The sequence below is a fragment of the Canis lupus genome, chromosome 28, assembly GCF_011100685.1.
Source record: "Canis lupus familiaris isolate Mischka breed German Shepherd chromosome 28, alternate assembly UU_Cfam_GSD_1.0, whole genome shotgun sequence".
Lineage (NCBI taxonomy): Eukaryota > Metazoa > Chordata > Mammalia > Carnivora > Canidae > Canis > Canis lupus.
Genome location: NC_049249.1, coordinates 2,210,307 through 2,236,723, shown reverse-complemented (window position 1 = coordinate 2,236,723; position 26,417 = coordinate 2,210,307). Strand labels below are relative to the sequence as shown.

Here is a 26,417-nt window from a genome sequence, read left to right as displayed (position 1 = left end):
AAATCTATATCTACACATCTATAGGTAAAGATATCTTATTGGTTCTGTCTCTCTGAAGATCCTCTGAAGACAACTATACAAAATAAAATATAAAAACTGTATGATCACCTCAGTAGACAGCACTCCAAGAATTCTTTGGTACATATTATTCCATCCAAACCCCTGCATTAAGAGACTTGAAAAAACACTAGCATAATTTCTAACTTCTTATGGCCATGTCCCTCTTAAGTTCCTGCCTAGAAAAACTCAAGGTTGCTAAATGCATTTGTTATTTGTTCCAGCCAATACCTAAAGATAGAGCCCCTGTATCCACTCTCTGTAGGAGAGTACAAGTCTAACTTGAAACAGCACCAGACAGCAAACCCAGATGGCTTAATCACACTGACTCCTTTTCAACTTTTTATAAATCTCTACGTCCCTGAATCTGCTCAAGCCCCCAATCATTTCCCATTTGTCCCTCCTCTCTGCTCCCTCATTCTCCTTTTAAAATATCCTGGTCACCTCCACACAAAAAGCTGAGTTCAATTCACACTGGATTCTCCTCCCTACTGTAATAGTTATTACTAAATAAAATCTACCCTATTGCTTTAATTAGAATACAGCTTTCACAGAAAAAGAATTTGACAAAACCTATGATTCATTCTTGACCAAAACTCTCAGCAAACTAGAGATAAAAGGAAGCTTAACCTGATACAGTGTATCTACAAAAAACATAGAGCTAACACTATGCTTAATGTTGAAAGAATAAATGCTTTCCCCCTAAGATCAGGAACAACATGAGTACTAGAGATGTTCCCTAGGACAAAAATGGAGGAGGGACGCATGCATATAGAAAAGGGCAGCCTAAGGGACAATGGCATCTGTCTGCCTTTGGCTCACGGAGTGATCCTGGGGTCCCGGGATGGAGTCCCACATCAGGCTCCCTGCATGGAGCCTGCTTCTCCCTCTGCCTATGTCCCTGCCTCTCTCTCAGTGTCTCTCTTGAATAAATAAATAAAATAACGAAGAAATCAAGAAAAGAAAGAAAGGAAGAGAGAGAGAGTAGGAGAGACAGAAAGGGGCAGCGTAAAACACTATTCACAGGTAACACAACTGCCTATGTGGAAAATTTAATGGAAGCAAAGCTACTAGAACTCATAAGTCAGTTTGCCAAAACTGCAAACAAGATATAAGATCAGGGGGTCGGGGCAAGATGGCGGAAGAGTAGGGTCCCCAAGTCACCTGTCCCCACCAAATTAACCTTCAAATCATCCTGAAAATCTATGAATTCGGCCTGAGATTTAAACAGAGACCAGCTGGAATGCTACAGTGAGAAAAGTTAGCGCTTTTTTTTTTTTTTTTTTTTTTTTTTTTTTAATGATAGGCACACAGTGAGAGTGAGAGAGGCAGAAACACAGGCAGAGGGAGAAGCAGGCTCCATGCACTGGGAGCCCGACGTGGGATTCGATCCCGGGTCTCCAGGATCGCGCCCTAGGCCAAAGGCAGGCGCCAAACCGCTGCGCCACCCAGGGATCCCAGAGTTCGCGCTTCTATCAAGGTAGAAAGACGGGGAAAAAAGAAATGAAACAAAAGGCCTCCAAGGGGGAGGGGCCCCGCGAGGAGCCGGGCTGAGGCCGGGGCGAGTGTCCCCAGGACAGGAGAGCCCCGTCCCGGAGAAGCAGGAGCTGCACCAATCTTCCCGGACGAAAAGGCGCCCGCAGGGAGTTAGAGCAGGACCCAGGAGGGCGGGGATGCCCTTGGGCTCCCGGTGGCACTAACAGACACCTGCACCCCGGGGAGAGTGCGCTGAGCTCCCTAAGGGCTGCAGCGCCCACGGCGGGACCCGGAGCAGCTCGGAGGGAGTCGGGAAGAGGCTCAGCACGGAGGGGGCTGCACAGCCCCGGGAGCAGCTTGGAGGTGGCTCCAGCAGAGGCTCTGCACTCCACGCGGAAGCGGCTGTGCAGCCAGGAGCACAGGGCACCGGGGACACAGACCAGGATCCGGTGCGCCCTGCGAGACAGGCAGAACCCAGGAGGGCACAGGACAGCAAGGACACTCCTGCCCTCAGGTGAGCAGATCAGCGGCCCCGCCCCCGGAGCATCCAGGCACCTGCAGACTGAGAGCTTCGTAACTCTGTAGCTACTGCAGGAGCTGAATCCAGGGCTCCAGAGCTGGCCTCCGCCACTGTGGTTGTTCCTCCTGGGGCTTCACAGGGTAAACAACCCCCACTGAGCCTTACAGTGGCCTCGCCAGATAAGCAGCTTAAACATCACTCACTGAGCCCTGCACTAGGCAGGGGGCAGAGCAGCTCTCCAAAATGCTAACACCTGAAAATCAGCACAGCAGGCCCCTCCCTCAGAAGACCAGCTAGACGCCGGGGAAAAAGAAATTATTGACCAAGCACCTCTGAAAGTTCCAGGGGAAGTCGAGGGATTTACAGTATACAGAATCAGAGGATACTCCCTCTTGTTTTGTTTTTTTTTTTTTTTTAATTTCTATTTGCTTCCCACCCCTTTTCTTTTTTTTTTTTCTTTTCTTTTTTTTTTCTTCTTTTTATCTTTTTCTATTCTTCTATCTCTTCTCTCTTTTTCTCCTTTTCCCAATATAACTTGTTTTGGCCACTCTGCACTGAGCAAAATGACTAGAAGGAAAACCTCACCTCAAAAGAAAGAATCAGAAACAGTCCTCACTCCCACCGAGTTACAAAATCTAGATTACAATTCAATGTCAGAAAGCCAATTCAGAAGCACTATTATACAGCTACTGGTAGCTCTAGAAAAAAGCATAAAGGACTCAAGAGACTTCATGACTGCAGAATTTAGATCTAATCAGGCAGAAATTAAAAATCAATTAAAGATGCAATCCAAACTAGAGGTCCTAAAGACGAGGAAGAACGACTGAGTGACATAGAAGACAGGTTGATGGCAAAGAGCGAAACTGAGGAAAAAAGAGACAAACAAAAGAGCATGAGGATAGATTAAGGGAAATAAATGACAGTCTGAGGAAGAAAAACTTACGTTTAATTGGGGTTCCCGAGGGCACCAAAAGGGACAGAGGTCCAGAATATGTACTTGAACAAATCATACCTGAAAACTTTCCTAATCTGGGAAGGGAAACAGGCATTCAGATCCAGGAAATAGAGAGATCCCCCCCTAAAATCAATAAAAATCGTTCAGCACCTCAACATTTAATAGTTATGCTTGCAAATTCCAAAGATAAAGAGGAGATCCTTAAAGCAGCAAGAGACAAGAAATCCCTGACTTTTATGGGGAGGAGTATTAGGGTAACAGCAGACCTCTCCACAGAGACCTGGCAGGCCAGAAAGGGCTGACAGGATATATTCAGTGTCCTAAATGAGAAAAACATGCAACGAAGAATACTTTATCCAGCAAGGCTCTCATTCAGAATGGAAAGAGAGATAAAGAGCTTCCAAGACAGGCAGGAACTGAAAGAATATGTGACCTCCAAACCAGCTCTGCAAGTAATTTTAAGGGGGAACTCTCAAAATTCCCCTTTAAGAAGAAGTCCAATGGAACAATCCACAAAAACAGGGACTGAATAGGTATCATGATGACACTAAAGTCATATCTTCCAATAGTAACTCTGAACGAGAACGGGTTTAATGACCCCATCAAAGGGCACAGGGTGTCAGACTGGATAGAAAAGCAGGACCCATCTATTTGCTGTCTACAAGAGACTCATTTTAGACAGAAGGACACCTACAGCCTGAAAATAAAAGGTTGGAGAACCATTTACCATTCAAATGGTCCTCAAAAGAAAGCAGGGGTAGCCATCCTTATATCAGATAAACTAAAATTTACCCCGAAGACGATAGTGAGAGATGAAGAGGGACACTATATCATACTTAAAGGATCTATCCAACAAGAGGACTTAACAATCCTCAATATATATGCCCCGAATGTGGGAGCTGCCAAATATATCAATCAATTCACAACCAAAGTGAAGAAATGCGTAGATAATAATACACTTATACTTGGTGACTTCAATGTAGCGCTTTCTATACTCGATAGGTCTTCTAAATACAACATCCCGAAAGAAACAAGAGCTTAAATGATACACTGGACCAGATGGATTTCACAGATATCTACAGAACTTTATATTCAAACTCAACTGAATACACATTCTTCTCAAGTGCACATGGAACTTTTTCCAGAATAGACCCATACTGGGTCACAAATCAGGTCTGAACCAATACAAAAGTTTGGGATCGTCCCCTGCGTATTCTCAGGCCATAATGCCTTGAAATTAGAACTAAATCACAACAAGAAGTTTGGAAGGACTTCAAATATGTGGAGGATAAGGACCATCCTGCCAGAAGAGGAAAGGGTCAACCAAGAAATTAAGGAAGAATTAATAAGGATTAATGGAAACTAATGAGAATGAAGATATAACCATTCAAAATCTTTGGGATACAGTAAAAGCAGTCCTGAGGGGGAAATACATCACAATACAAGCATCCATCCAAAAACTGGCTAGAACGCAAATACAAAGCTAACCTTACACCTAAAGGAGCTAGGGAAAAAACAGCAAACAGATCCTACACCCAGCAGAAGAAGAGAGTTAATAAAGATTCGAGCAAACTCAACGAAATCGAGACCAGAAGAACTGAGGAACATATCAACAAAACCAGGAGTTGGTTCTTTGAAAGAATTCATAAGATAGATAAACCATTAGCCAGCTTTATTAAAAAGAAGAGAGAGAAGACTCAAAAAAATCATAAATGAGAAAGGAGAGATCACTACCAACACCAAGGAAATAAAACGATTTTAAAAACATATTATGAACAGCTATACGCCAATAAATTAGGCAATCTAGAAGAAATGGACGTCTGGAAAACCACAAACTACCAAAACTGGAACATGAAGAAATAGAAAACCTGAACAGGCCAATAACCAGGGAGGAAATTGAAGCAGTCATCAAAAACCTCCCAAGACACAAAAGTCCAGGGCCAGATGGCTTCCCTGGGGAATTCTATCAAACGTTGAAAGAAGAAACCATACCTATTCTACTAAACCTGTTTGGAAAGATAGAAAGAGATGGAATACTTCCAAACTCATTCTATGAGGCCAGCATCACCTTAATTCCAAAACCAAAGACCCCACCAAAAAGGAAAATTATAGACCAATATCCCTGATGAACATGGATGCAAAAATTGTCAACAAGATACTGGCCAATAAGATCCAACAATACATTAAGAAGATTATTCACCATGACCAAGTAGGATTTATCCCCAGGATGCAAGGCTGGTTCAACACTCATAAAACAATCAATGAGATTCAACATATCAGCAAGAGAAAAAACAAGAACCCTATGATCCTTTCAATAGATGCAGAGAAAGCATTTGACAAAATACAGCATCCATTCCTGATCAATACTCTTCAGAGTGTAGGGATAGAGGGAACATTCCTTAACATCTTAAAAGCCATCTACGAAAAGCCCACAGCAAATATCATCCTCAATGGGAAGCACTGGGAGCCTTTCCCCTAAGATCAGGAACAAGACAGGGATGTCCACTCTCACCACTGCTATTCAACATAGTACTGGAAGTCCTAGCCTCAGCAATCAGACAACAAAAAGACATAAAAGGCATTCAAATTGGCAAAAAAGAAGTTAAACTCTTCTTTTTCGCCAATGACATGATACTCTACGTAGAAAACCCAAAAGACTCTACCCCAAGATTGCTAGAACTCATACAGCAATTTGGCAGTGTGGCAGGATACAAAATCAATGCCCAGAAGTCAGTGGCATTTCTATATACTAAAAATGAGACTGAAGAAAGAGAAATTAAGGAGTCAATCCCATTTACAATTGCACCCAAAAGCATAAGATACTTAGGAATAAACCTAACCAAAGAGGTAAAGGATCTATACCTTAAAAACTACAGAACACTTCTGAAAGAAAATGAGGAAGACACAAAGAGATGGAAAAATATTCCATGGTCATGGATTAGAAGAATTAATATTGAGAAAATGTCAATGTTACACAGGGCAATTTACACGTTTAATGTAATCCCTATAAAATACCACGGACTTTCTTCAGAGAGTTAGGGCAAATTATTTTAAGATTTGTGTGGAGTCAGAAAAGACCCCGAATAGCCAAGGGAATATTTAAAAAGAAAACCATAGCTGGGGACATCACAATGCCAGATTTCAGGTTGTAGTACAAAGCTGTGGTCATCAAGACAGTGTGGCACTGGCACAAAAACAGACACATAGATCAATGGAACAGAATAGAGAATCCAGAGGTGGACCCTCAACTTTATGGTCAACTAATATTCGACATAGCAGGAAAGACTATCCACCAGCCAAAAGACGGTCTCTTCAATAAATGGTGCTGGGAAAATTGGACATCCACATGCAGCAGAGTGAAAGCAGACTACTCTCTTGCACCATACACAAAGATAAACTCAAAATGGATGAAAGATCTAAATGTGAGACAAGAATCCATCACATCCTAGAGGAGAACACAGGCAACACCCTTTTTGAACTCAGCTACAGCAACTTCTTGCAAGATACATCCATGATGGCAAAAGAAACAAAAGCAAAAATGAACTTTTGGGACTTCATCAAGATAAGAAGCTTTTGCACAGCAAAGGATACAGTCAACAAAACTCAAAGACAACCTACAGAATGGGAGAAGATACTTGCAAATGACATATCAGATAAAGGGCTAGCGTCCAAGACCTATACAGAACTTATTAAACTCAACAGCAAAGAAACAAACAATCCAATCATGAAATGGGCAAAAGACATGAACAGAAATCTCACAGAGGAAGACATAGACATGGCCAACACGCATATGAGAAAATGCTCCACATCACTTGCCATCAGGGAAATACACATCAAAACCACAATGAGATACCACCTCACACCAGTGAGAATGGGGAACATTAACAAGGCAGGAAACCACAAATGTGGGAGAGGATGTGGAGAAAGGGGAACCCTCTTACACTGTTGGTGGGAATGTGAACTGGTGCAGCCACTCTGGAAAACTATGTGGAGGCTCCTCAAAGAGTTAAAAATTGACCTGCCCTACAACCCAGCAATTGCACTGCTGGGTACTTACCCCAAAGATACAGATGCAATGAAACGCCGGGACACCTGCACCCTGATGTTTCTAGCAGCAATGGCCACAATAGCCAAACTGCGGAAGGAGCCTCGGTGTCCATCGAAAGATGAATGGATAAAGAAGATGTGGTCTATGTATACAATGGAATATTACTCAGCCATTAGAAACGACAAATACCCACTATTTGCTTCAACGTGGATGGAACTGGAGGGTATTATGCTGAGTGAAATAAGTCAATCGGAGAAGGACAAACATTATATGGTCTCATCATTTGGGGAATATAAATAATAGTGAAAGGGAATAAAGGGGAAAGGAGAGAAAATAAGTGGGAAATATCAGAAAGGGAGTCAGAACATGGAAGACTCCTAACTCTGGGACACTAACCAGGGTGGGTAGAAGAGGAGGAGGGCAGGGGTGTTATTCTGTATGTTGGTAAATTGAACACCAATAAAAAATTAATTTATTTAAAAAAATGTATCTGAGCAAGTAAAGCAGACATACCTTGATGAAAAAAAAAAAAAAAAAAGCAGGCTCCTTGCAGAGAGCCTGATGTGGGACTTGATTCTGGATTCTGGGATCATGGCCTGAGCCGAAGGCAGATGCTCAACCACTGAGCTACCCAGGAGTCCCAATGTTTAGCTTTTTAAGAAACTGCCAAACTGTTTTCCAAAGTGATTGTACAATTTTACATTCCTACCAGAAGTAGTAGATTTCTAATTCTATTACATCTCTGCCAACACTTGGTGTGGTCTTTTTAATTTTAGCATCTGATAGATATATACTTGCTTCTCATTGTGGTTTTAATTTGTATTTCCCTCATGAGTAATGATGCTGAGTGTTTTTCCATGTGCTTATTTTCCATCATTATGTTTGTTTGTTTGCTTTTTGCTGAAGAGCCTCTTTAAATCTTTTGTCCACTTAAAAATTGGTGGCGTTTTTTCTTATTGTTAAATTTCGAACATTCTGTATGTATTTAGATACAAGTCTTTTACTAGATATATGCTTTACAAATGTTTTCTCCTAATGTCTGGATTGTCTTTTCAGGTTCCTGCCAGTGTCCTTTGAAGACTAAAGTTTGGTTTTAAGTTTTTTAATTTTGGTGAAGTCAAATTTATCCTTTTTTCCTTGTATTTATTGTACTTTTGGTGTTCTATTAAGAAAGCTTTATGTAGCCTAAAGGTGCAAATAGTATCTTAGAACTTTTATAGTTTTGGTTTCACATATATGTCTGTGAACTATTTTCAATTAATTTTGGTATGTTATATGAAGTATATATCCAATATGATTATTTTGTACAATTGTTCCCCTAATATTTGTTGAATAGATTGAACTGTCTTTTCTCCATTCTGCATTACCTTAAATCAGTTGCCCATATATGTGTGTGCCTATTTCTTGACTCTTTTCTGTTTCAGGGATTTATTTACTATCTTTACACCAATACCACACTGTCATAAACAATCCAGCTTAATAATAAGTCTTGAAAATCAGATAGTGTTCTTTTTCATACGTGTTTTGCTTATTTTAGGTTTTTTTTTCACTTCATATGAATTTAAGAGTCAGATTGTCAGTTTATACACAGAAATAATCTTCTAGGATTTTTATTGGGATTATTGAATTTGTAGTTCGAGGGAGAATTGATATTTAACAACATTGAGTCTTGACCCATGAATAAGATATATCTCTTCTTTAATTAAGTCTTATCTAATTTCTCTTAGCAATGTTTTGTAGATTTCAGTGTGGAGATCAGTGTTAACAGATCTTTTGTACTATTTACCCCTATTTACTTTGTTCTTTTGCTGCTGGTGTAAATGGTACTGTTTTTTAAATTTTTAATTTCCTATTTATTGCTAATACATAAAAATAAAATTGATGTTTGTATATTGATCTTATATCTTATTTTTAATAATAAATTTATTTTTTATTGGTGTTCAATTTGCCAACATAAAGAATAACACCCAGTGCTCATCCCGTCAAGTGCCCACCTCAGTGCCCACCACCCATTCATCCCCACTCCCTGCCCTCCTCCCCTTCCACCACCCCTAGTTCGTTTCCCAGAGTTAGGAGTCTTTACGTTCTGTCTCCCTTTCTGATATTTCCTACCCATTTCTTCTCCCTTCCTTTATATTCCCTTTCACTATTATTTATATTCCCCAAATGAATGATAACATACACTGTCCTTCTCCAATTGACTTACTTCACTCAGCATAATACCCTCCAGTTCCATCCACATTGAAGCAAATGGTGGGTATTTGTCGTATCTAATGGCTGAGTAATATTCCATTGTATACATAAACCACATCTTCTTTATCCATTCATCTAAGGAGCCTGGCTTCTCCATCTGCCTGTGTCTCTGCCCTTCTCTGTGTGTCTCTCATGAATAAATAAAAAACTCTATATAAAAAAAGAAAAGCTGGAACAGCTGGGTGGCTCAGCAGTTGAGTACCTGCCTTTGGCTCAGGGCATGATCTGGCGGTCTCAGGATTGAGTCCCACATCAGGCTTCCTTCCTGCCTGGAGCCTGCTTCTCCCTTTGCCTACGTCTCTGCCTCTCTCTTTCCATGTCTCTCAGGAATAAATAAATAAAATCTTTTTAAAAAAGCGAAACATACATCTACATATGTTTCCACTCCTAGGTATTTACCCAAGGGAAAGGAAATATATGTCCATATGAGGGCTTGTAGGAATATTAACAGGAGCCTTATTCATAACAACCAAAAACTGGAAACAATCCACATGTCCATGAACAGGAGAATGAATAAACAAATTGTGGTAAATCCATACAATGAATACTATTCAGCAAGAAAAAGACACAACTTGTACATATACTAAACACACACACAGAGGAATATTCAGTCATCAAAAGAATGCAATCTTGGGATCCCTGGGTGGCGCAGCGGTTTGGCGCCTGCCTTTGGCCCAGGGCGCGATCCTGGAGACCCGGGATCGAATCCCACGTCGGGCTCCCAGTGCATGGAGCCTGCTTCTCCCTCTGCCTGTGTCTCTGCCTCTCTCTCTCTCTCTCTCTCTGTGTGTGTGACTACCATAAATAAATAAAAATTAAAAAAAAAAAAGAATGCAATCTTGCCATTTGCATCTACATGGATGGAACTAGAGGGAATTATGATAAGTGAAGTAAACCAGAGAAAGACAAATATATCATGATTTCAGTCATATGTGGAATTTAAGAAACAAAACAGATGAACATAGGGGAAGGTAAGGAAAAATAAGATGAAACAAGAGGGAGACAAACCATATGAGACTCATAACTATTGGAAACAAACTGAGGGTTGCTAGAGGGGAGGTAAGTAAGGGGATGGGATAACTGGGTGATGGGCATTAAGGAAAGCATGTGGAATATTACTCAACCAATGGAATTGGTGAATAACCACTACCTGCTTCGATGTGGAAGGAACTGGAGGGTATTATGCTGAGTGAAGTAAGTCGATCGGAGAAGGACAATCATTATATGGTTTCACTCATACGGGGAATATAAAAAATAGTGAAAGGGATTACAGGGGAAAGGAGATAAAATGAGTGGTAAAAATCAGAGAGGGTGACAAAACATGAAAAACTCCTAACTCTGGGAAATAAACAAGGCGTAGTGGAAGGGGAAGTGGTTGGGGGAATGGGGTAATGGGCACTGAGGGGGGCACTTGATGGGATGAGCACTGGGTGATACACTAAATATTGGCAAATTGAACTCCAATAAAAAATATACATACTAAAAAAAAAGATCAAGAGCTTCTTTCAAGGGGTTTCAGGTCAAATATTTGAAATTTCCTTCTGGCAATTTTATTGCTCCTGGGAATAGTATCTATTTGGATTAAAGAAATTAAATACATGGGAAGTATATTTTACAGAAATTCTGTACAACTATATAGTGTCTGTTCATTTCTCATTTTTGTTACCTTGACTTTCCTGTCTTAAGACTCCTGAAATGATCAACACACTCACCTGCGGAGTCTGTGTCCATCTAGTCCGTACAACTCCTTCTCAGTGTATGAGAATACATCAACTATTTGGGATTAGAGACTTTGTGGTGGCTTCTTCCAAATTGTAGTTTAACTCAGGTTTGGTACCAAAGTAGTGTTTTTTGATGAGACTGTCATCGGTCAAGGTAACAAGGCTATCTCTGTAGCCTGGTATCACAGAGAAATTAGTTTGCCTCATGAAGAAATGCAAAGAACAGGTATTTACTTTTCAGTACTTGAAGCATAGTCAGCAGTGTAATCTTCTGACTTTGCCAGAAAATATTTAATTCTTAACATTTGAGCCCTTTTTAACCAAATGTAGTCTGAATGTCATTTCAAATGATGATACAAATAAAGTCACGTTAACATTGGTTATCTAATGGATGAGGGGCAAGAAGGCGGAAGAGTAGGGTGCCAAAGTCACCTGTCCCCACCAACTGTGTCCCCGATGGACACAGATGTAAAATTTCTCAACAAGGTACTAGCCAATAGGATCCAACAATACATTAAGAAGATTATTCACCATGACCAAGTGGGATTTATCCCTGGAATGCAAGGCTGGTTCAACACTTGTAAAGCAATCAATGTGATTGATCATATAAGCAAGAGAAAACTCAAAACCATATATCCTCTCAACAGATGCAGAGAAAGCATTTGACAAAATACAGCATCCATTTCTTATCAAAACTCTTCAGAGTATAGGGATTAAGGGAACATTCCTCAGCATCTTAAAAGCAATCTGCGAAAAAAAAATAATAAATAAAAGCAATCTGCGAAAAGCCCACAGTAATTATCATTCTTAATGGGAAAACTGGGAGCCTTTCCTCTAAGATCAGGAACAAGACAGGGATGTCCACTCTCACCACTGCTATTCAGCATAGTACTAGCAGTCCTAGCCTCAGCAATCAGATAACAAAAAGACATTAAAGGCATTCAAATTGGCAAAGATGTCAAACTCTCCCTCTTCGCCGATGACATGATACTCTACATAGAAAACCCAAAAGACTCCACCCCAAGATTGCTAGAACTCATGCAGCAATTTGGCAGTGTGGCAGGATACAAAATAAATTCCCGGATGTCAGTGGCATTTCTATACACTAACAATGAGACTGAAGAAAGAGAAATTAAGGAGTCAATCCCATTTACAATTGCACCCAAAAGCATAAGTCACCTAGGAATAAACCTAACCAAAGAGGTAAAGGAACTATACCCTAAAAACTACAGAACACTTCTGAAAGAAATTGAGGAAGACACAAAGAGATGGAAAAATATTCCATGCTCATGGATTGGAAGAATTAATATTGTGAAAATGTCAATGTTACCCAGGGCAATTTACACGTTTAATGCAATCCCTATCAAAATACCATGGACTTTCTTCAGAGAGTTAGAACAAATTATTTTAAGATTTGTGTGGAATCAGAAAAGACACCGAATAGCCAGGGGAATTTTAAAAAAGAAAACCATATCTGGGGGCATCACAATGCCAGATTTCAGGTTGTACTACAAAGCTGTGGTCATCAAGACAGTGTGGTACTGGCACAAAAACAGACACATAGATCAGTGGAACAGAATAGAGAATCCAGAAGTGGACCCTGAACTTTATGGTCAACTAATATTCGATAAAGGAGGAAAGACTATCCATTGGAAGAAAGACAGTCTCTTCAATAAATGGTGCTGGGAAAATTGGACATCCACATGCAGAAGAATGAAACTAGACCACTCTCTTGCACCATACACAAAGATAAACTCAAAATGGATGAAAGATCTAAATGTGAGACAAGATTCCATCAAAATCCTAGAGAAGAACACAGGCAACACCCTTTTTGAACTCGGCCATAGTAACTTTTTGCAAGATACATCCACGAAGGCAAAAGAAACAAAAGCAAAAATGAACTATTGGGACTTAATCAAGATAAGAAGCTTTTGCATAGCAAAGGATACAGTCAACAAAACTCAAAGACAACCTACAGAATGGGAGAAGATATTTGCAAATGACATATCAGATAAAGTGCTAGTTTCCAAGATCTATAAAGAACTTATTAAACTCAACAGCAAAGAAACAAACAATCCAATCATGAAATGGGCAAAAGACATGAACAGAAATCTCACAGAGGAAGACATAGACATGGCCAACATGCACATGAGAAAATGCTCTGCATCACTTGCCATCAGGGAAATACAAATCAAAACCACAATGAGATACCACCTCACACCAGTGAGAATGGGGAAAATTAACAAGGCAGGAAACAACAAATGTTGGAGAGGATGTGGAGAAAAGGGAACCCTCATACACTGTTGGTGGGAATGTGAACTGGTGCAGCCACTCTGGAAAACTGTGTGGAGGTTCCTCAAACAGTTAAAAATATACCTGCCCTACGACCCAGCAATTGCACTGCTGGGGATTTACCCCAAAGATACAGATGCAGTGAAACACCGGGACACCTGCACCCCGATGTTTATAGCAGCAATGGCCACAATAGCCAAACTGTGGAAGGAGCCTCGGTGTCCATCGAAAGATGAATGGATAAAGAAGATGTGGTCTATGTATACAATGGAATATTACTCAGCTATTAGAAATGACAAATACCCACCATTTGCTTCAACGTGGATGGAACTGGAGGGTATTATGCTGAGTGAAGTAAGCCAGTCGGAGAAGGACAAACATTATATGTTCTCATTCATTTGGGGAATATAAATAATAGTGAAAGGGAATATAAGGGAAGGGGGAAGAAATGTGTGGGAAATATCAGAAAGGGAGACAGAACGTAAAGACTGCTAACTCTGGAAAACGAACTAGGGGTGTTGGAAGGGGAGGAGGGCGGGGGGTGGGAGTGAATGGGTGACGGGCACTGGGGGTTATTCTGTATGTTAGTAAATTGAACACCAATAAAAAATAAAAAATAAAAAAATAAAAAAATAAAAAAAATAAAAAAAAATAAAAAAAAGAAAACCATAACTGGGGGCATCACAATGCCAGATTTCAGGTTGAACTACAAAGCTGTGGTCATGAAGACAGTGTGGTACTGGCACAAAAACAGACACATAGATCAATGGAACAAAATAGAGAATCCAGAGGTGGACCCTCAACTTTATGGTCAACTAATATTCGACATAGCAGGAAAGACTATCCACTAGCCAAAAGACGGTCTCTTCAATAAATGGTGTTGGAAAAATTGGATAGCCACATGCAGAAGAATGAAACTGGACCATTCTCTTACACCATACACAAGATAAACTCAAAATGCATGAAAGATTTAAATGTGAGACAAGATTCCATCAAAATCCTAGAGGAGAACACAGGCAACACCTTTTTGAACTTGGCCACAGTAACTTCTTGCAAGATACATCCATGAAGGCAAGAGAAACAAAAGCAAAAATGAACTATTGGGACTTCATGAAGATAAGAACCTTTTGCACAGCAAAGGATACAGTCAACAAAACTAAAAGACAACCTGCAGAATGGGAGAAGATATTTGCAAATGACCTATCAGATAAAGGAGTAGTATCTCAGATCTATAAAGAACTTGTATGTTGAGTTTTCAACAGCAAAGAAACAAACAATCCAATCATGAAATGGGTAAAAGACATGAATAGAAATTTCACAGAGAAAGACATAGGCATGGCCAACAAGCACATGAGAAAATGCTCCGCATCACTGGCCATCAGGGAAATACACATCAAAACCACGATGAGATACCACCTCACACCAGTGAGAATGGGGAAAATTAATAAGACAGGAAACAACAAATGTGGGAGAGGATGTGGAGAAATGGGAACCCTCTTGCACTGTTGGTGGGAATGTGAACTGGTGCAGCCACTCTGGAAAACTGTGTGGAGGTTCCTCAAAGAGTTAAAAATAGATCTGCCCTACGACAAAATTCCCAAAGATACAGATGCAATGAAACACCGGGAAACCTGCACCCCGAATTTTCTAGCAGCAATGTCCATAATAGCCAAACTGTGGAAGGAGCCTCGGTGTCCATAGAAAGATGAATGGATAAAGAAGATGTGGTTTATGTATACAATGGAATATTACTCAGCCATTAGAAACGACAAATACCCACCATTTGCTCTGATGTGGATGGACCTTGAGGTTATTATGCTGAGTGAAATAAGTCAATTGGAGAAGGACAAACATTATATGGTCTCATTCATCTGGGGAATATAAAAAATAGTGAAAGGGAATTAAGGAGAAAGGAGGAAAAAATAAGTGGGAAATATCAGAATGGGAGACAGACCATGAGAGACTCCTAACTCTGGGAAACGAACAAAGGGTGGTGGAAAGGGAAGTGGGCGGGGGGTGGGGGTCACTGGGTGATGGGCACTGAGGGGGGCACTTGATGGGATGAACACTGGGTGTTATGCTATATGTTGGCAAATTGAACTCCAATTAAAGAATATATGTAAAAAAATAAAAATAAAAATAAAAATAAAAATAAAAATTGAAGTGGAAGAAAAACCCACTAAAAAAAAAACAAAAAAAACATTGGTTATCTAAAAAAAGGAGGGCACAAGATGTCATGAGTACTGGATGCCATGTAACTGATGAATCACTAAATTGTCTCTGAAACATAATATACTATATGTTAAATTGAATTTTTAAAAAATTAAATAAATAAGGACATAACTATAATGCACATAGTGTGGATTTAATCTCAAAAGAATTAATCTTTGAAAAATGCTAGATTAAAAAGAGTACATAACATATTATTCCATCTATATAAAACCCTAGAAAATGCAAACATCTACAGTGAAAGAAAGCAGATCAATGACGGCTTAAGGAAGAGGCATGAGGAAACTTTTGGGAGTGATGGATATGCTCACAATCTTGCTTGAGAAGATACTGTATGCTTTTTTTTTTATACTGTATGCTTTAAATATGTATTGTTTATTGGATGTCAATTATACTCTAATAAAGCTGTTTAAAATGCAGTAAGGGCAGCCCAGGTGGCTCAGTGGTTTAGCGCCACCTTCAGCCTAGAGTGTGATCCTGGAGACCTGGGATCAAGTCCCATGGCGGGCTCCCTGCATGGAGTCTGCTTCTCCCTCTACCTGTGTCTCTGCCTCTCTGTGTGTGTGTGTATCTCTCATGCATAAGTAAATAAAATCTTTTAAAAAGGAAGGAAGGAAGGAAGGAAGGAAGGAAGGAAAGGAAAGGAAAGGAAAGGAAAGGAAAGGAAAGGAAAGGAAAGGAAAGGAAAGGAAAGGAAAGGAAAGGAAAGGAAAGGAAGACAGGATTCCCAAGGCCTGTAAAGGCCCTTCCCTGCCCTTCCCTTCCCTTCTTCCCTTCCGCCCTCCCTTCCTTCCCTCCCTTCCTCCCTCCCTTCCCTTCTTCCCTTCCCTTTTCCCTTCCCTTCCTTCCCTTCCCTTCCCTTCCTTCCCATTCCCTTTCCCTATCCCTTCCCTTCCCATTCCCTTCCCTTCCCTTCCCTTCCCTCTTCACTTCCTTCCCATTCCACTCACCTCCCCTTCCATCCCCTTTCCCTTCCCCTTCCCCATTCCCTCACCCTTCCCTTCCCTTCCACTTCCACTTCCCTTCCCATTCCCTTCCCTTCCCCTTCCCTTCCCTCCCTTCCCTTCCCTTCCCTTCCCTATTCGCGGCCCCTTCCCTTCACTTCCCCTTCCCTTCATTCCCTCCCTTCCCGTACCTTCCCTTCCCTTCCCTTCCCTTACCCTTCCCTTCAACTTCTTCCTTCCCTATCATTCCCCTTCCCTTCCGCTTCCCTTCCCTTCCCTTCCCCTTCCCCCTTCCCTTCCCCTTCCTTCCCTTCCCTTCCCCTTAACCCTTCCCTTCCTTCCCTCCCCCCATCCCGCCCCCTCCTCCCCCCTGCCCTCCCTCCCCCTAAAAAATAATCCTGAAAAATGTAAAGGGACCCAGTGAACCACAAGACAGAGTTAAGTCTTGATAAGAAATTGATAGGGATGCCTGGGTGGCTCAGTGGTTGAGCGACTGCCTTTGGCTCAGGGCATGATCGTGGATCAAGTTCCAGGATGGAGTCCCACACCAGATTCCCTGCATGCTTTTCCCTCTGCCTAAGTTTTCGCCTCTCTCCTTCTGTGTCTCTCATGAGTAAATAAATCGATTTTTTTTAAGAAAGAGAAATAACTCCCTAAACTATAAGGAAAAAAACATTCTAAAAAAAAAAAAACCCCTATGTAGAATATATTCCTAATAGAAGGAATGCAAACAATCTGCATGTCAGGTTTCTAAATGCAGACCAGACTCTGGAAGGCAATGGATCAATACTTGCAAAACACTAAGGGAAAAAAAATACTCAAGAAACATCTACCCAGTTCATAAGCAATAGCAGCAGAAATCCTTTTATTATAAAAAATTCCTCTTAATTCCACAGTGGTCCCCATACCATTAAAATTAAATTCACTCATTCATTCAACAACTGTATTGACTACTGTGTAAAAGTCATTAACTCTTCTTAGAACTGTATAGATGTGGGCTCATGCAATGGAGCTATAGAATCATGTATCTGATAAACATAGGTAAAACTGTCAATGTTAATGATTGGATTATTTGATTCTGGGTAAACTGCAAGGCCCCTCTCTTCTCACAAGATTCAGAAGGAATAAAACTGTTATTGATGTAATGAACCATCTCCTGTTAACCAAGAGATTGTGAGATAAAGATAAATCTTTGCACCTCTGAGAACAGTGGATGATGAGCAGGAAAGGAGTGTCTCTTTCAGCAGTGCTTCTCTTCCTTCCTCTTCTCCTCTCCCAAATACAGAAGATCATAAATTATACCAAAGAACTCTGTTTTGAACTTATTGTGCCAGAGAAACTAGATAAAGAAAAACAATCTCCAATGGACAAAAATTTGCCTTCCAAATCATTCTGATACATTTCAGAACCTAGACTTCTACAAAAATCATTTTTAGCAACATGCCAGCTGCTGCCAAAACTGTTATGGAACCCTTTCAAACTCCTGTGTCAGCTGCAACTCCACTACCTGCAGCCGCACCTTGGCACCATGATTCCCAAAACCATCACACTGTCATCAGGTTCAAAGTATTCCCCACACTAAAATGGGACAGAATGGTGCCTCTTCCCAATACCAATTAAAATCCCAATTCCATGAATATGGTCATTAATGCTACTTATTTAAACCTTAAAAACCCCATCAAATAGATCAATTCAGTAAGTATGTATGTATAGGTGTATACATACATGTACATATGTATATACACATGTATATGTGTATACACATATGTGTGTATGTACAGACATACATATCCTGTCTATACATACATACATTACAATATATATACACATATCAAGAAATTCCTGCTATCTGGTGTCCAAATTTGACACAGCAATGAATAGAGACCGAGCAACCTCAACGTGGTATAGGCAAGCACCTTAGCCTAAAAAATGTTCTATGTAGTAGTATTTAAAAATCCATTTGGGCTAAAGGGTTACAAAAAAAGACCATTAATTTAAATGAATCTTTTTTTTTTCTGGTTTCTAATTTAAATGAATCTTAAATGAAGACTATTAACTTAAATGAAAACTGAAATAATATGGGGAGATGGGGTATTCTTTCAGCTCCAGTAAATTGAGGAAAAACTAAAATTTTGAAAATAATATATCCCAAGCCCATCTATACCACCACCACCCCTGGTCAGGCTTTCAACCAATGCTGACCACACTCCTCCTAAGAGCTCAGAAACAGAAAGGGTGCAGACTGATGACACAAACAACTGAAAAAAGGAAAACACAAACTAAGAATATGGAGACCTTTCTTAAGTTATATGGTACCTTTTTATCTTCCATAGTCAATCTACCTCAAGAGCTATGGTATGATAAGTTTGGGGTTTTTTTTTTTCATTATTTTAATAATAAGGCAAAGAGTGGTATCCTGTCAACTATAATGACTCAATTTCAAACAAGACATCATTTTTTGATTTAACATGGATTCTTTAGAGTCTTCAGTAAAGATTTACTACAAAAGAGGAATGCTGTGAGAACTACTGAGCACATGTCTACACAGCACATCACAAGGCAAGGAGAAAGTAGGAGTCATCCCTGACTCCTCCCTATCTCATCCCACACAAAATTATCAAGCCCAGTGTGTTAATAAGCTAATTATCTCTATATCCCCACTACTCTATCCTAGACAAAGTCACTATCACCTTTTCCTTATAGGTCAGAGATTGGCAAACTACAGCCTATAAGCCAAAACTGGCCTGTCACCTGTTTTTTTGAAAGAAAAGATTTATTGGTACACAGTCATGACCATTCATTCTTTGGCTATTTTCATGCTGCAATGGTAGAATTGAGGAAATATGACTATCTGGCCCACCAAGTCTAAAACATACATTATCTGGCCCTTTTTAGAAAAAGTTTACCAAACTTGGCCTAGGTAGGCTATTAAATAATCCTCTAACTAGACTCTCTACCACTCATTGAATTCACTCTCCAAACTGCAGTCTGCGTGAAATGCTTTAAGAACACAAATTTGATCATTCATTCTCCTGCAAACATAAACCCAAATTCCTTATGGTAACTCCTATAACTTTTCCAACCTCCTATCTTGCCACTACCCTTTATATTCCAGTTATTCTGTTTTAATCTCTTCAAGCTCACATTACTTTAAATTTGGGCTTTCAGCATATAATATTACTTCCAATTGGGATACTCTACCTTTCTCTAGCTAACTTCAGGTCATATAAAGGTCATTTTCTCCAGGAAGCCATTCCTGACCTCCTGAACTGGAATTCGGTAGTTCTGCATTCCTCCATTGCTAATTTTACTGTTGGATTCCAATGCATTTTAACTGTCAGACCAGATCAAGAGCCGTATAAGGGCAGAGACAGGCTCTATGCTGTTAACTATGATACCCTTGCAGCAAACAGAGACTAGTATGTATGAGGTCTTCATAAAACCTTGATTCAAATTAATTTATCCTTTGTATCATGTTTTGAGAATTCAAAGAACTTTTCCTCAGAAATTTATCATAAATAAACATACCATTTTAGGCAATGAAGATAAACAATCATGTATAACCATGGCAGAATAAGTTGATACCAAATCTGAAAACCTAGAAACCTGCAGAGAAAAATTCCAAGCCCAACTATTTATACCATGTGTATTTTAGTATATTACTGGAGAAAACCTTGATCGTCAGAGCCTATCATTCTAGGCCATCTATAATGAAAACAACAAAAATAATGAAACTAAATTAAAGTATTCTCCTAATACCTGCTCTTCCCTCTCCTTTTCTTTGGTCTTACTTCTGTAGATTCTAGCAGAGGTAGCATCCTGGGTTGGAATAGCAGAGATCTGATGCAGTGGCATGCTCATCCCAGCCTCCTGTCTGGTTGTCTTCTTTACTGAAGAGACTCTCCAGTGGTAGAGTCATTTTGGGCCATGGACTTCAAGCTGAGAGAAAAAAGACAAGACATAACTGAGATAAAACACTTCAAATTTCCAACAGTGAGATTAGCATTTTATATTTATTCATATATTTATATTCTTATATTCATATTTGAATCAGTTACAATGACTGACATAAATACTTGATCTTCAAAAACAATAGAAGATAAATGTCTTATGGGGAAAATTTTAACACTTTTTCTTATGTAATAAGACAGAAACACCTGAAAGAGGCTGTGGATCAGCTACATGTATAATCAGATGTTAATTTTCCATTGGCTATTAGGTTTTAGTGTCATCCTTCATTTTAAGAATATTTCTGAAGTTAATTTTTTTCCTTGAAAAAAAGCACTCATTCTGATAAAAGTAGTAATCTTGCCTTAAAACTATTGCCCTTGAAACCACATAAATTTAAGGTATCTATGATCTCTGCTTAACGTTCTGAAAGTCTAGATACTCTAGACCAGTTGTTGGCAAACTTTTCCTATAAAGGGCCAGGGAGTAAATATTTTAGGAACTGTGGAGCATATATTTTTTAAATTACTCAATTCTGTTGTCCCGTGAAAGAAGGCACAATAAGTGTGTAAATTAACAAGAATCGTTATGTTCCAATAAAACTTTACTTACAAAAATAGATGGCTAGCTAGATTTGGCTCACAGCTTATAGTTTGCTAACCCTGTTCTTTTTTTTTAATAATAAATTTATTTTTTTATTGGTATTCAATTTGCCAACATACAGAATAACACCCAGTGCTCATCCCATCAAGTGCACCCCTCAGTGCCCGCTTCCAAGTCACCCCCATCTCCTGCCCCCCTCCCCTTCCACCACCCCTGTTCATTTCCAGAGTTAGGAGTCTTCCATGTTCTGTCTCCCTTTGATATTTCCTACCCATTTCTTCTCCCTTCCCCTCTATTCCTTTCACTATTATTTATATTCCCCAAATGAATGAGACCATATAATGTTTGTCCTTCTCCGATTGACTTATTTCACTCAGCATAATACCCTCCAGTTCCATCCACGTCGAAGCAAATGGTGGGTATTTGTGTTTCTAATGGCTGAGTAATATTCCATTGTATACATAGACCACATCTTCTTTATCCATTCATCTTTCGTTGGACACCGAGGCTCCTTCCACAGTTTGGCTATCGTGGCCATTGCTGCTATAAACATCGGGGTGCAGGTGTCCCGGCGTTTCATTGCATTTGTATCTTTGGGGTAAATCTCCAACAGTGCAATTGTTGGGTCGTAGGGCAGGTCTATTTTTAACTCTTTGAGGAACCTCCACACAGTTTTCCAGAGTGGCTGCACCAGTTCACATTCTGACCAACAGTGCAAGAGGGTTCCCCTTTTTCCACATCCTCTCCAACATTTGTTGTTTCCTGCCTTGTTAATTTTCCCCATTCTCACTGGTGTGAGGTGGTAGCTCATTGTGGTTTTCATTTGTATTTCCCTGATGGCAAGTGATGTGGAGCATTTTCTCATGTGCGTGTTGGCCATGTCTATGTCTTCCTCTGTGTTCATGTCTTTTGCCCATTTCATGACTGGATTGTTTGTTTCTTTGCTGTTGAGTTGAATAAGTTCTGTATAGGTCTTGGACGCTAGCCCTTTATCTGATATGTCATTTGCAAGTATCTTCTCCCATTCTGTAGGTTGTCTTTTAGTTTTGTTGACTGTATCCTTTGCTGTGCAAAAGCTTCTTATCTTCATGAAGTCCCAAAAGTTCATTTTTGCTTTTGTTTCTTTTGCCATCATGGATGTATCTTGCAAGAAGTTGCTGTAGCCGAGTTCAAAAAGGGTGTTGCCTGTGTTCTCCTCTAGGATTTGATGGAATCTTGTCTCACATTAAGATCTTTCATCCATTTTGAGTTTATCCTTGCGTGTGGTGCAAGAGAGTGGTCTAGTTTCATTCTTCTGCATGTGGATGTCCAATTTTCCCAGCACCATTTATTGAAGAGACTGTCTTTTTTCCAGTGGATAGTCTTTCCTCCTTTATCGAATATTAGTTGACCATAAAGTTCAGGGTCCACTTCTGGGTTCTCTATTCTGTTCCATTGATCTATATGTCTGTTTTTGTGCCAGCACCATGCTGTCTTGATGACCACAGCTTTGTAGGACAACCTGAAATCTGACATTGTGATGCCCCCAGCTATGGTTTTCTTTTTTAAAATTCCGCTGGCTATTCGGGGTCTTTTCTGATTCCACACAAATCTTAAGATAATTTGTTCCAACTCTGAAGAAAGTCCATGGTATTTTGATAGGGATTGCATTAAATGCGCAAATTGCCCTGGGTAACATTGACATTTTCACAATATTAATTCTGCCAATCCATGAGCATGGAATATTTTTCCATCTCTTTGTGTCTTCCTCAATTTCTTTCAGAAGTGGTCTGTAGTTTTTAGGGTATAGATCCTTTACCTCCTTGGTTAGGTTTATTCCTAGGTATCTTATGCTTTTGGGTGCAATTGTAAATGGGATTGACTCCTTAATTTCTCTTTCTTCAGTCTCACTGTTAGTGTATAGAAATGCCACTGACATCCGGGAATTGATTTTGTATCCAGCCACACTGCCAAATTGCTGTATGAGTTCTAACAATCTTGGAGTGGAGTCTTTTGGGTTTTCTACGTAGAGTATCCTGTCATCGGCGAAGAGGGAGATTTTGACTTCTTCTTTGCCAATTTGAATGCCTTTAATGTCTTTTATGTTGTCTGATTGCTGAGGCGAGGACTTCTAGTACTATGTTGAATAGCAGTGGTGAGAGTGGACATCCCTGTCTTGCTCCTGATCTTGGGGGAAAGGCTCCCAATGCTTCCCCATTGAGGATGATATTTGCTGTGGGCTTTTCTTAGATCACTTTTAAGATGTTGAGGAATGTTCCCTCTATCCCTACACTCTGAAGAGTTTTGATCAGAAATGGATGCTGTATTTTGTCAAATGCTTTCTCTGCATCTATTGAGAGGATCATATGTGCTAACCCTGTTCTAAGGAATTTTCCAGGGAAGATGAGGGTCATCATGGATATCCCGGGATCCTCCAAAGGTTGCCCCTAGGTAAAATAAGAGTTTCTAAATAAGCTATATTCTGTGATTCCAGGCATTCCTCCAAAGTACCTGGTAATTGAATTGTGTGTTCTCTATCCCCTCCATCCTGTCCCCACTGCAATCTATCAAACTGAATATATAAAACCAATTATATACACGAATTATCCAGAAAGTTTAATATAATAATATTTGATGCTATTAGAACTTTAACAAAGAATGGGAGCAATAAACATGAATCTCTAAATTGGGGATTTTCACTTATTAACCATGTACTGGAGGGTGGAACAAGCTAGGAGCGTAAACAACAGGGCCTGGAAACTCTGAGGTCATATTTGATGAGTAGCTATTTATTCCGCCCAGCCCTAAGGTCCTCTCTAAAGGGCAACCAGCTATTCCACCTCTCCCCAAACTCTGCTCTGAACCAAAAGTAGGTGTTTGTGTGGCTGGTCTCATTTCTGACTGTGTTACTAACCAAACCAACGAGCAACAGAACTCACAAAATTAATTTCTTTCACCAGATTCTCTGATCAAGAAGCAACAAGAATGAATAAGAAACTGGAAGGGATCAACACTATGAGAAAATGAACTAAAAGAATATTGTTTTTAAATGTCTACTGTTAAATAAATAATAAATAAAAATAAAAGTCTACTGTTATAATAGGTGGGTGATCATTGATAACCAATAAAAGAGGAAAATATAGTTGATATAATGTCTAGATATTATAATCACTAATTAATTAAGTATGAGTGTCTACATACTATACATTACCTACTCTATCTTAAGCCTTTGATGAGGCTGACACGGATGGAGCACTATGTCCAACAAATGGCCTGAATATTTATGTTCACATTACACAAGACAAGAGGCACTTACTGCTTAGTTGTCTTATACCATCTGGAAGATCACAAAAGTCACTTGTGAGCAGTTTTTTTCATCACTCATGCCTCAAAGTCCTTTGTTAGAAATGACAAAGTCCATGTGGATTACTTATTCAAACTAATCATGTCCAAAGCCCCTACCACATATTATACCAATAGCTGCTTTTGGTGATTCTAGTATAATAATCATTATCACATCATTGGTACATGATCATGACAAGCCTGAAGAGGACTATTTACGCCAGAGAAACACAAACGTAAGAAAGGGTTTTAAATATTGTGTGGAATTTTGAAGGACCTCCCCTTCTTACAGCCGTTTAAGTTACTCTTCTGATATGAACCCCTATCTCCAGATTTGAAAGTCTGCCTGAAGCAAACCCTCCTCTATGCCATATTTAGGATAAAAATGATAATCTTAAAAAACAAACTGCAAAATATACCATGCTACTTTTCATGTGAATAGCATAAAGCAGGTATTACTCATACTATTTTCTTTGCGTGATTTCCAAATACCTATTTTATATCAATTTACAATAAAGAGCAACAATTAAACCTCCGCACTATGCCTGACAACCCAGGCATGAGGACTTCAATTCCACTACTGCTAAAAATACAGCACACCTAATATGAAAATCCATATCTAGAAATGGACAAACTGGGTGTTTAAGAGTATGGAAGCAGAGACACCTGGCTGGCTCATTCAGTGGAGTATGCAACTCTTGGTCTCACTGTCATGAGTTCGAGCCCCACATTGCATGCAGATCTTAGTTTAAAAAATAAAATATTAAAAAAACAACAAAAAAGGAACTATGGAAATGGTAATGCCACGTCAATTGATCGAAAGAGTTACTATTGTGAAGATGGTAAATCTCCCAAAATTGATATACACATAAAGCAATCCCTATCAAAAACCCAGCTGACTTCTAGGCAGAAATTAGACAAGCTGATCCTAGAATTCATATGGAAATTCAAGGGGCCTGTGATATCAAAATGATCTTGAAAAAGAACAAAGCTGGAGAACTCCAACTTCACGATTTCAAAACTTGCTAAAAAGGAATAGTAATCAAGACAGTGTGCAATTTAAATAAGGACAGATACACAGATTAACAGAATAGAATTGAGTCCAGAAATAAACCCATGTATCTATGGTCAATTGGTTTTTCAACAAGGGTTCCAAGACTATTCAAAGGAAAAAGAAAAGCCTTTTCAACATGCCAAAGAATAAATTTAGACCCTTACCTCACACAAGTAAAAAATAAACTAAAAATAACCAAAATGAAACATTTGTACTACAACAGATACCATCAAGAAAGTGAAAAGACAACCATAGAACACAATAAATCTTTTTGCAAAGCATACAATAAGAGATTTGTGTGTTGAATATATAAAGGGCTGTCACAACTCAGTAATAAAGAGACAACCCAATGAAAAATAAGTTGTTCAAGAGACTCTTAATTATACAGATTACTAGAGGAGAAGGAGGTATGAGAATGGGTCAAATAGGTGACAGGGATTAAGGAGTGCACTTGTGGAGATGAGCAGGGTGATACAAGGAAGTGTTGAATCACTATACTGTACACCTGAAACTAATATAACAGTTTGTTGACTATACTGAAATTAAAACAAAAAGTTTTTATTTTTTAAAAAGGAAAAATGAGTTGTTCAACCTGACTAGTTAAGAGGAGAATGCAAACTAAAACCATAAGATATACTTTAATCACTGCTATACTTAAACATAGGTAAGTGTTGGCAAGGATGTGGAGAAACTGAAACCTTCATACAACGCTGGTGGAACTATACGTAGCTGCTTTGGAAAACAGTCTGGATCTTCCTTAAAATGTGGGAATAACACAAATGTCCATAAATTAGTGAATGGATAAATAAAATGCGTTATCTATATAATGAAATATATAGTTGCTACAACATGGATGAAACCCGAAAGCATGATACAAAGTAAAAGGACCAAATATTGTATGATTACATTTGTATAAAATGTCTAGAGTAGGCAAACTATAGAAGCAGAAAGTGGATTACTGGTTACCAAGGACTGAGATAGTGATCGGGGATAGGA

General features: G+C 39.4%; 1 protein-coding gene across 6 annotated transcripts in view; it reads right to left on the bottom strand.

Moving 5' to 3' along the window:
- The window catches only part of MARCHF8 (membrane associated ring-CH-type finger 8), a 159,202-nt gene that overhangs the window by 73,411 nt on the left and 59,374 nt on the right, over positions 1-26,417 (bottom strand). For 5 of the 6 annotated variants that reach the window (XM_038578091.1, XM_038578092.1, XM_038578090.1 and 2 more), the window contains one exon: positions 20,255-20,434. In XM_038578091.1, the coding sequence (XP_038434019.1) occupies positions 20,255-20,356 (102 nt within the window). In that variant the 5' untranslated portion in view covers positions 20,357-20,434. Of the gene's footprint in view, positions 1-20,254; positions 20,435-26,417 lie in introns of those variants that run through there. The other variant, XM_038578094.1, reaches the window with a different exon arrangement.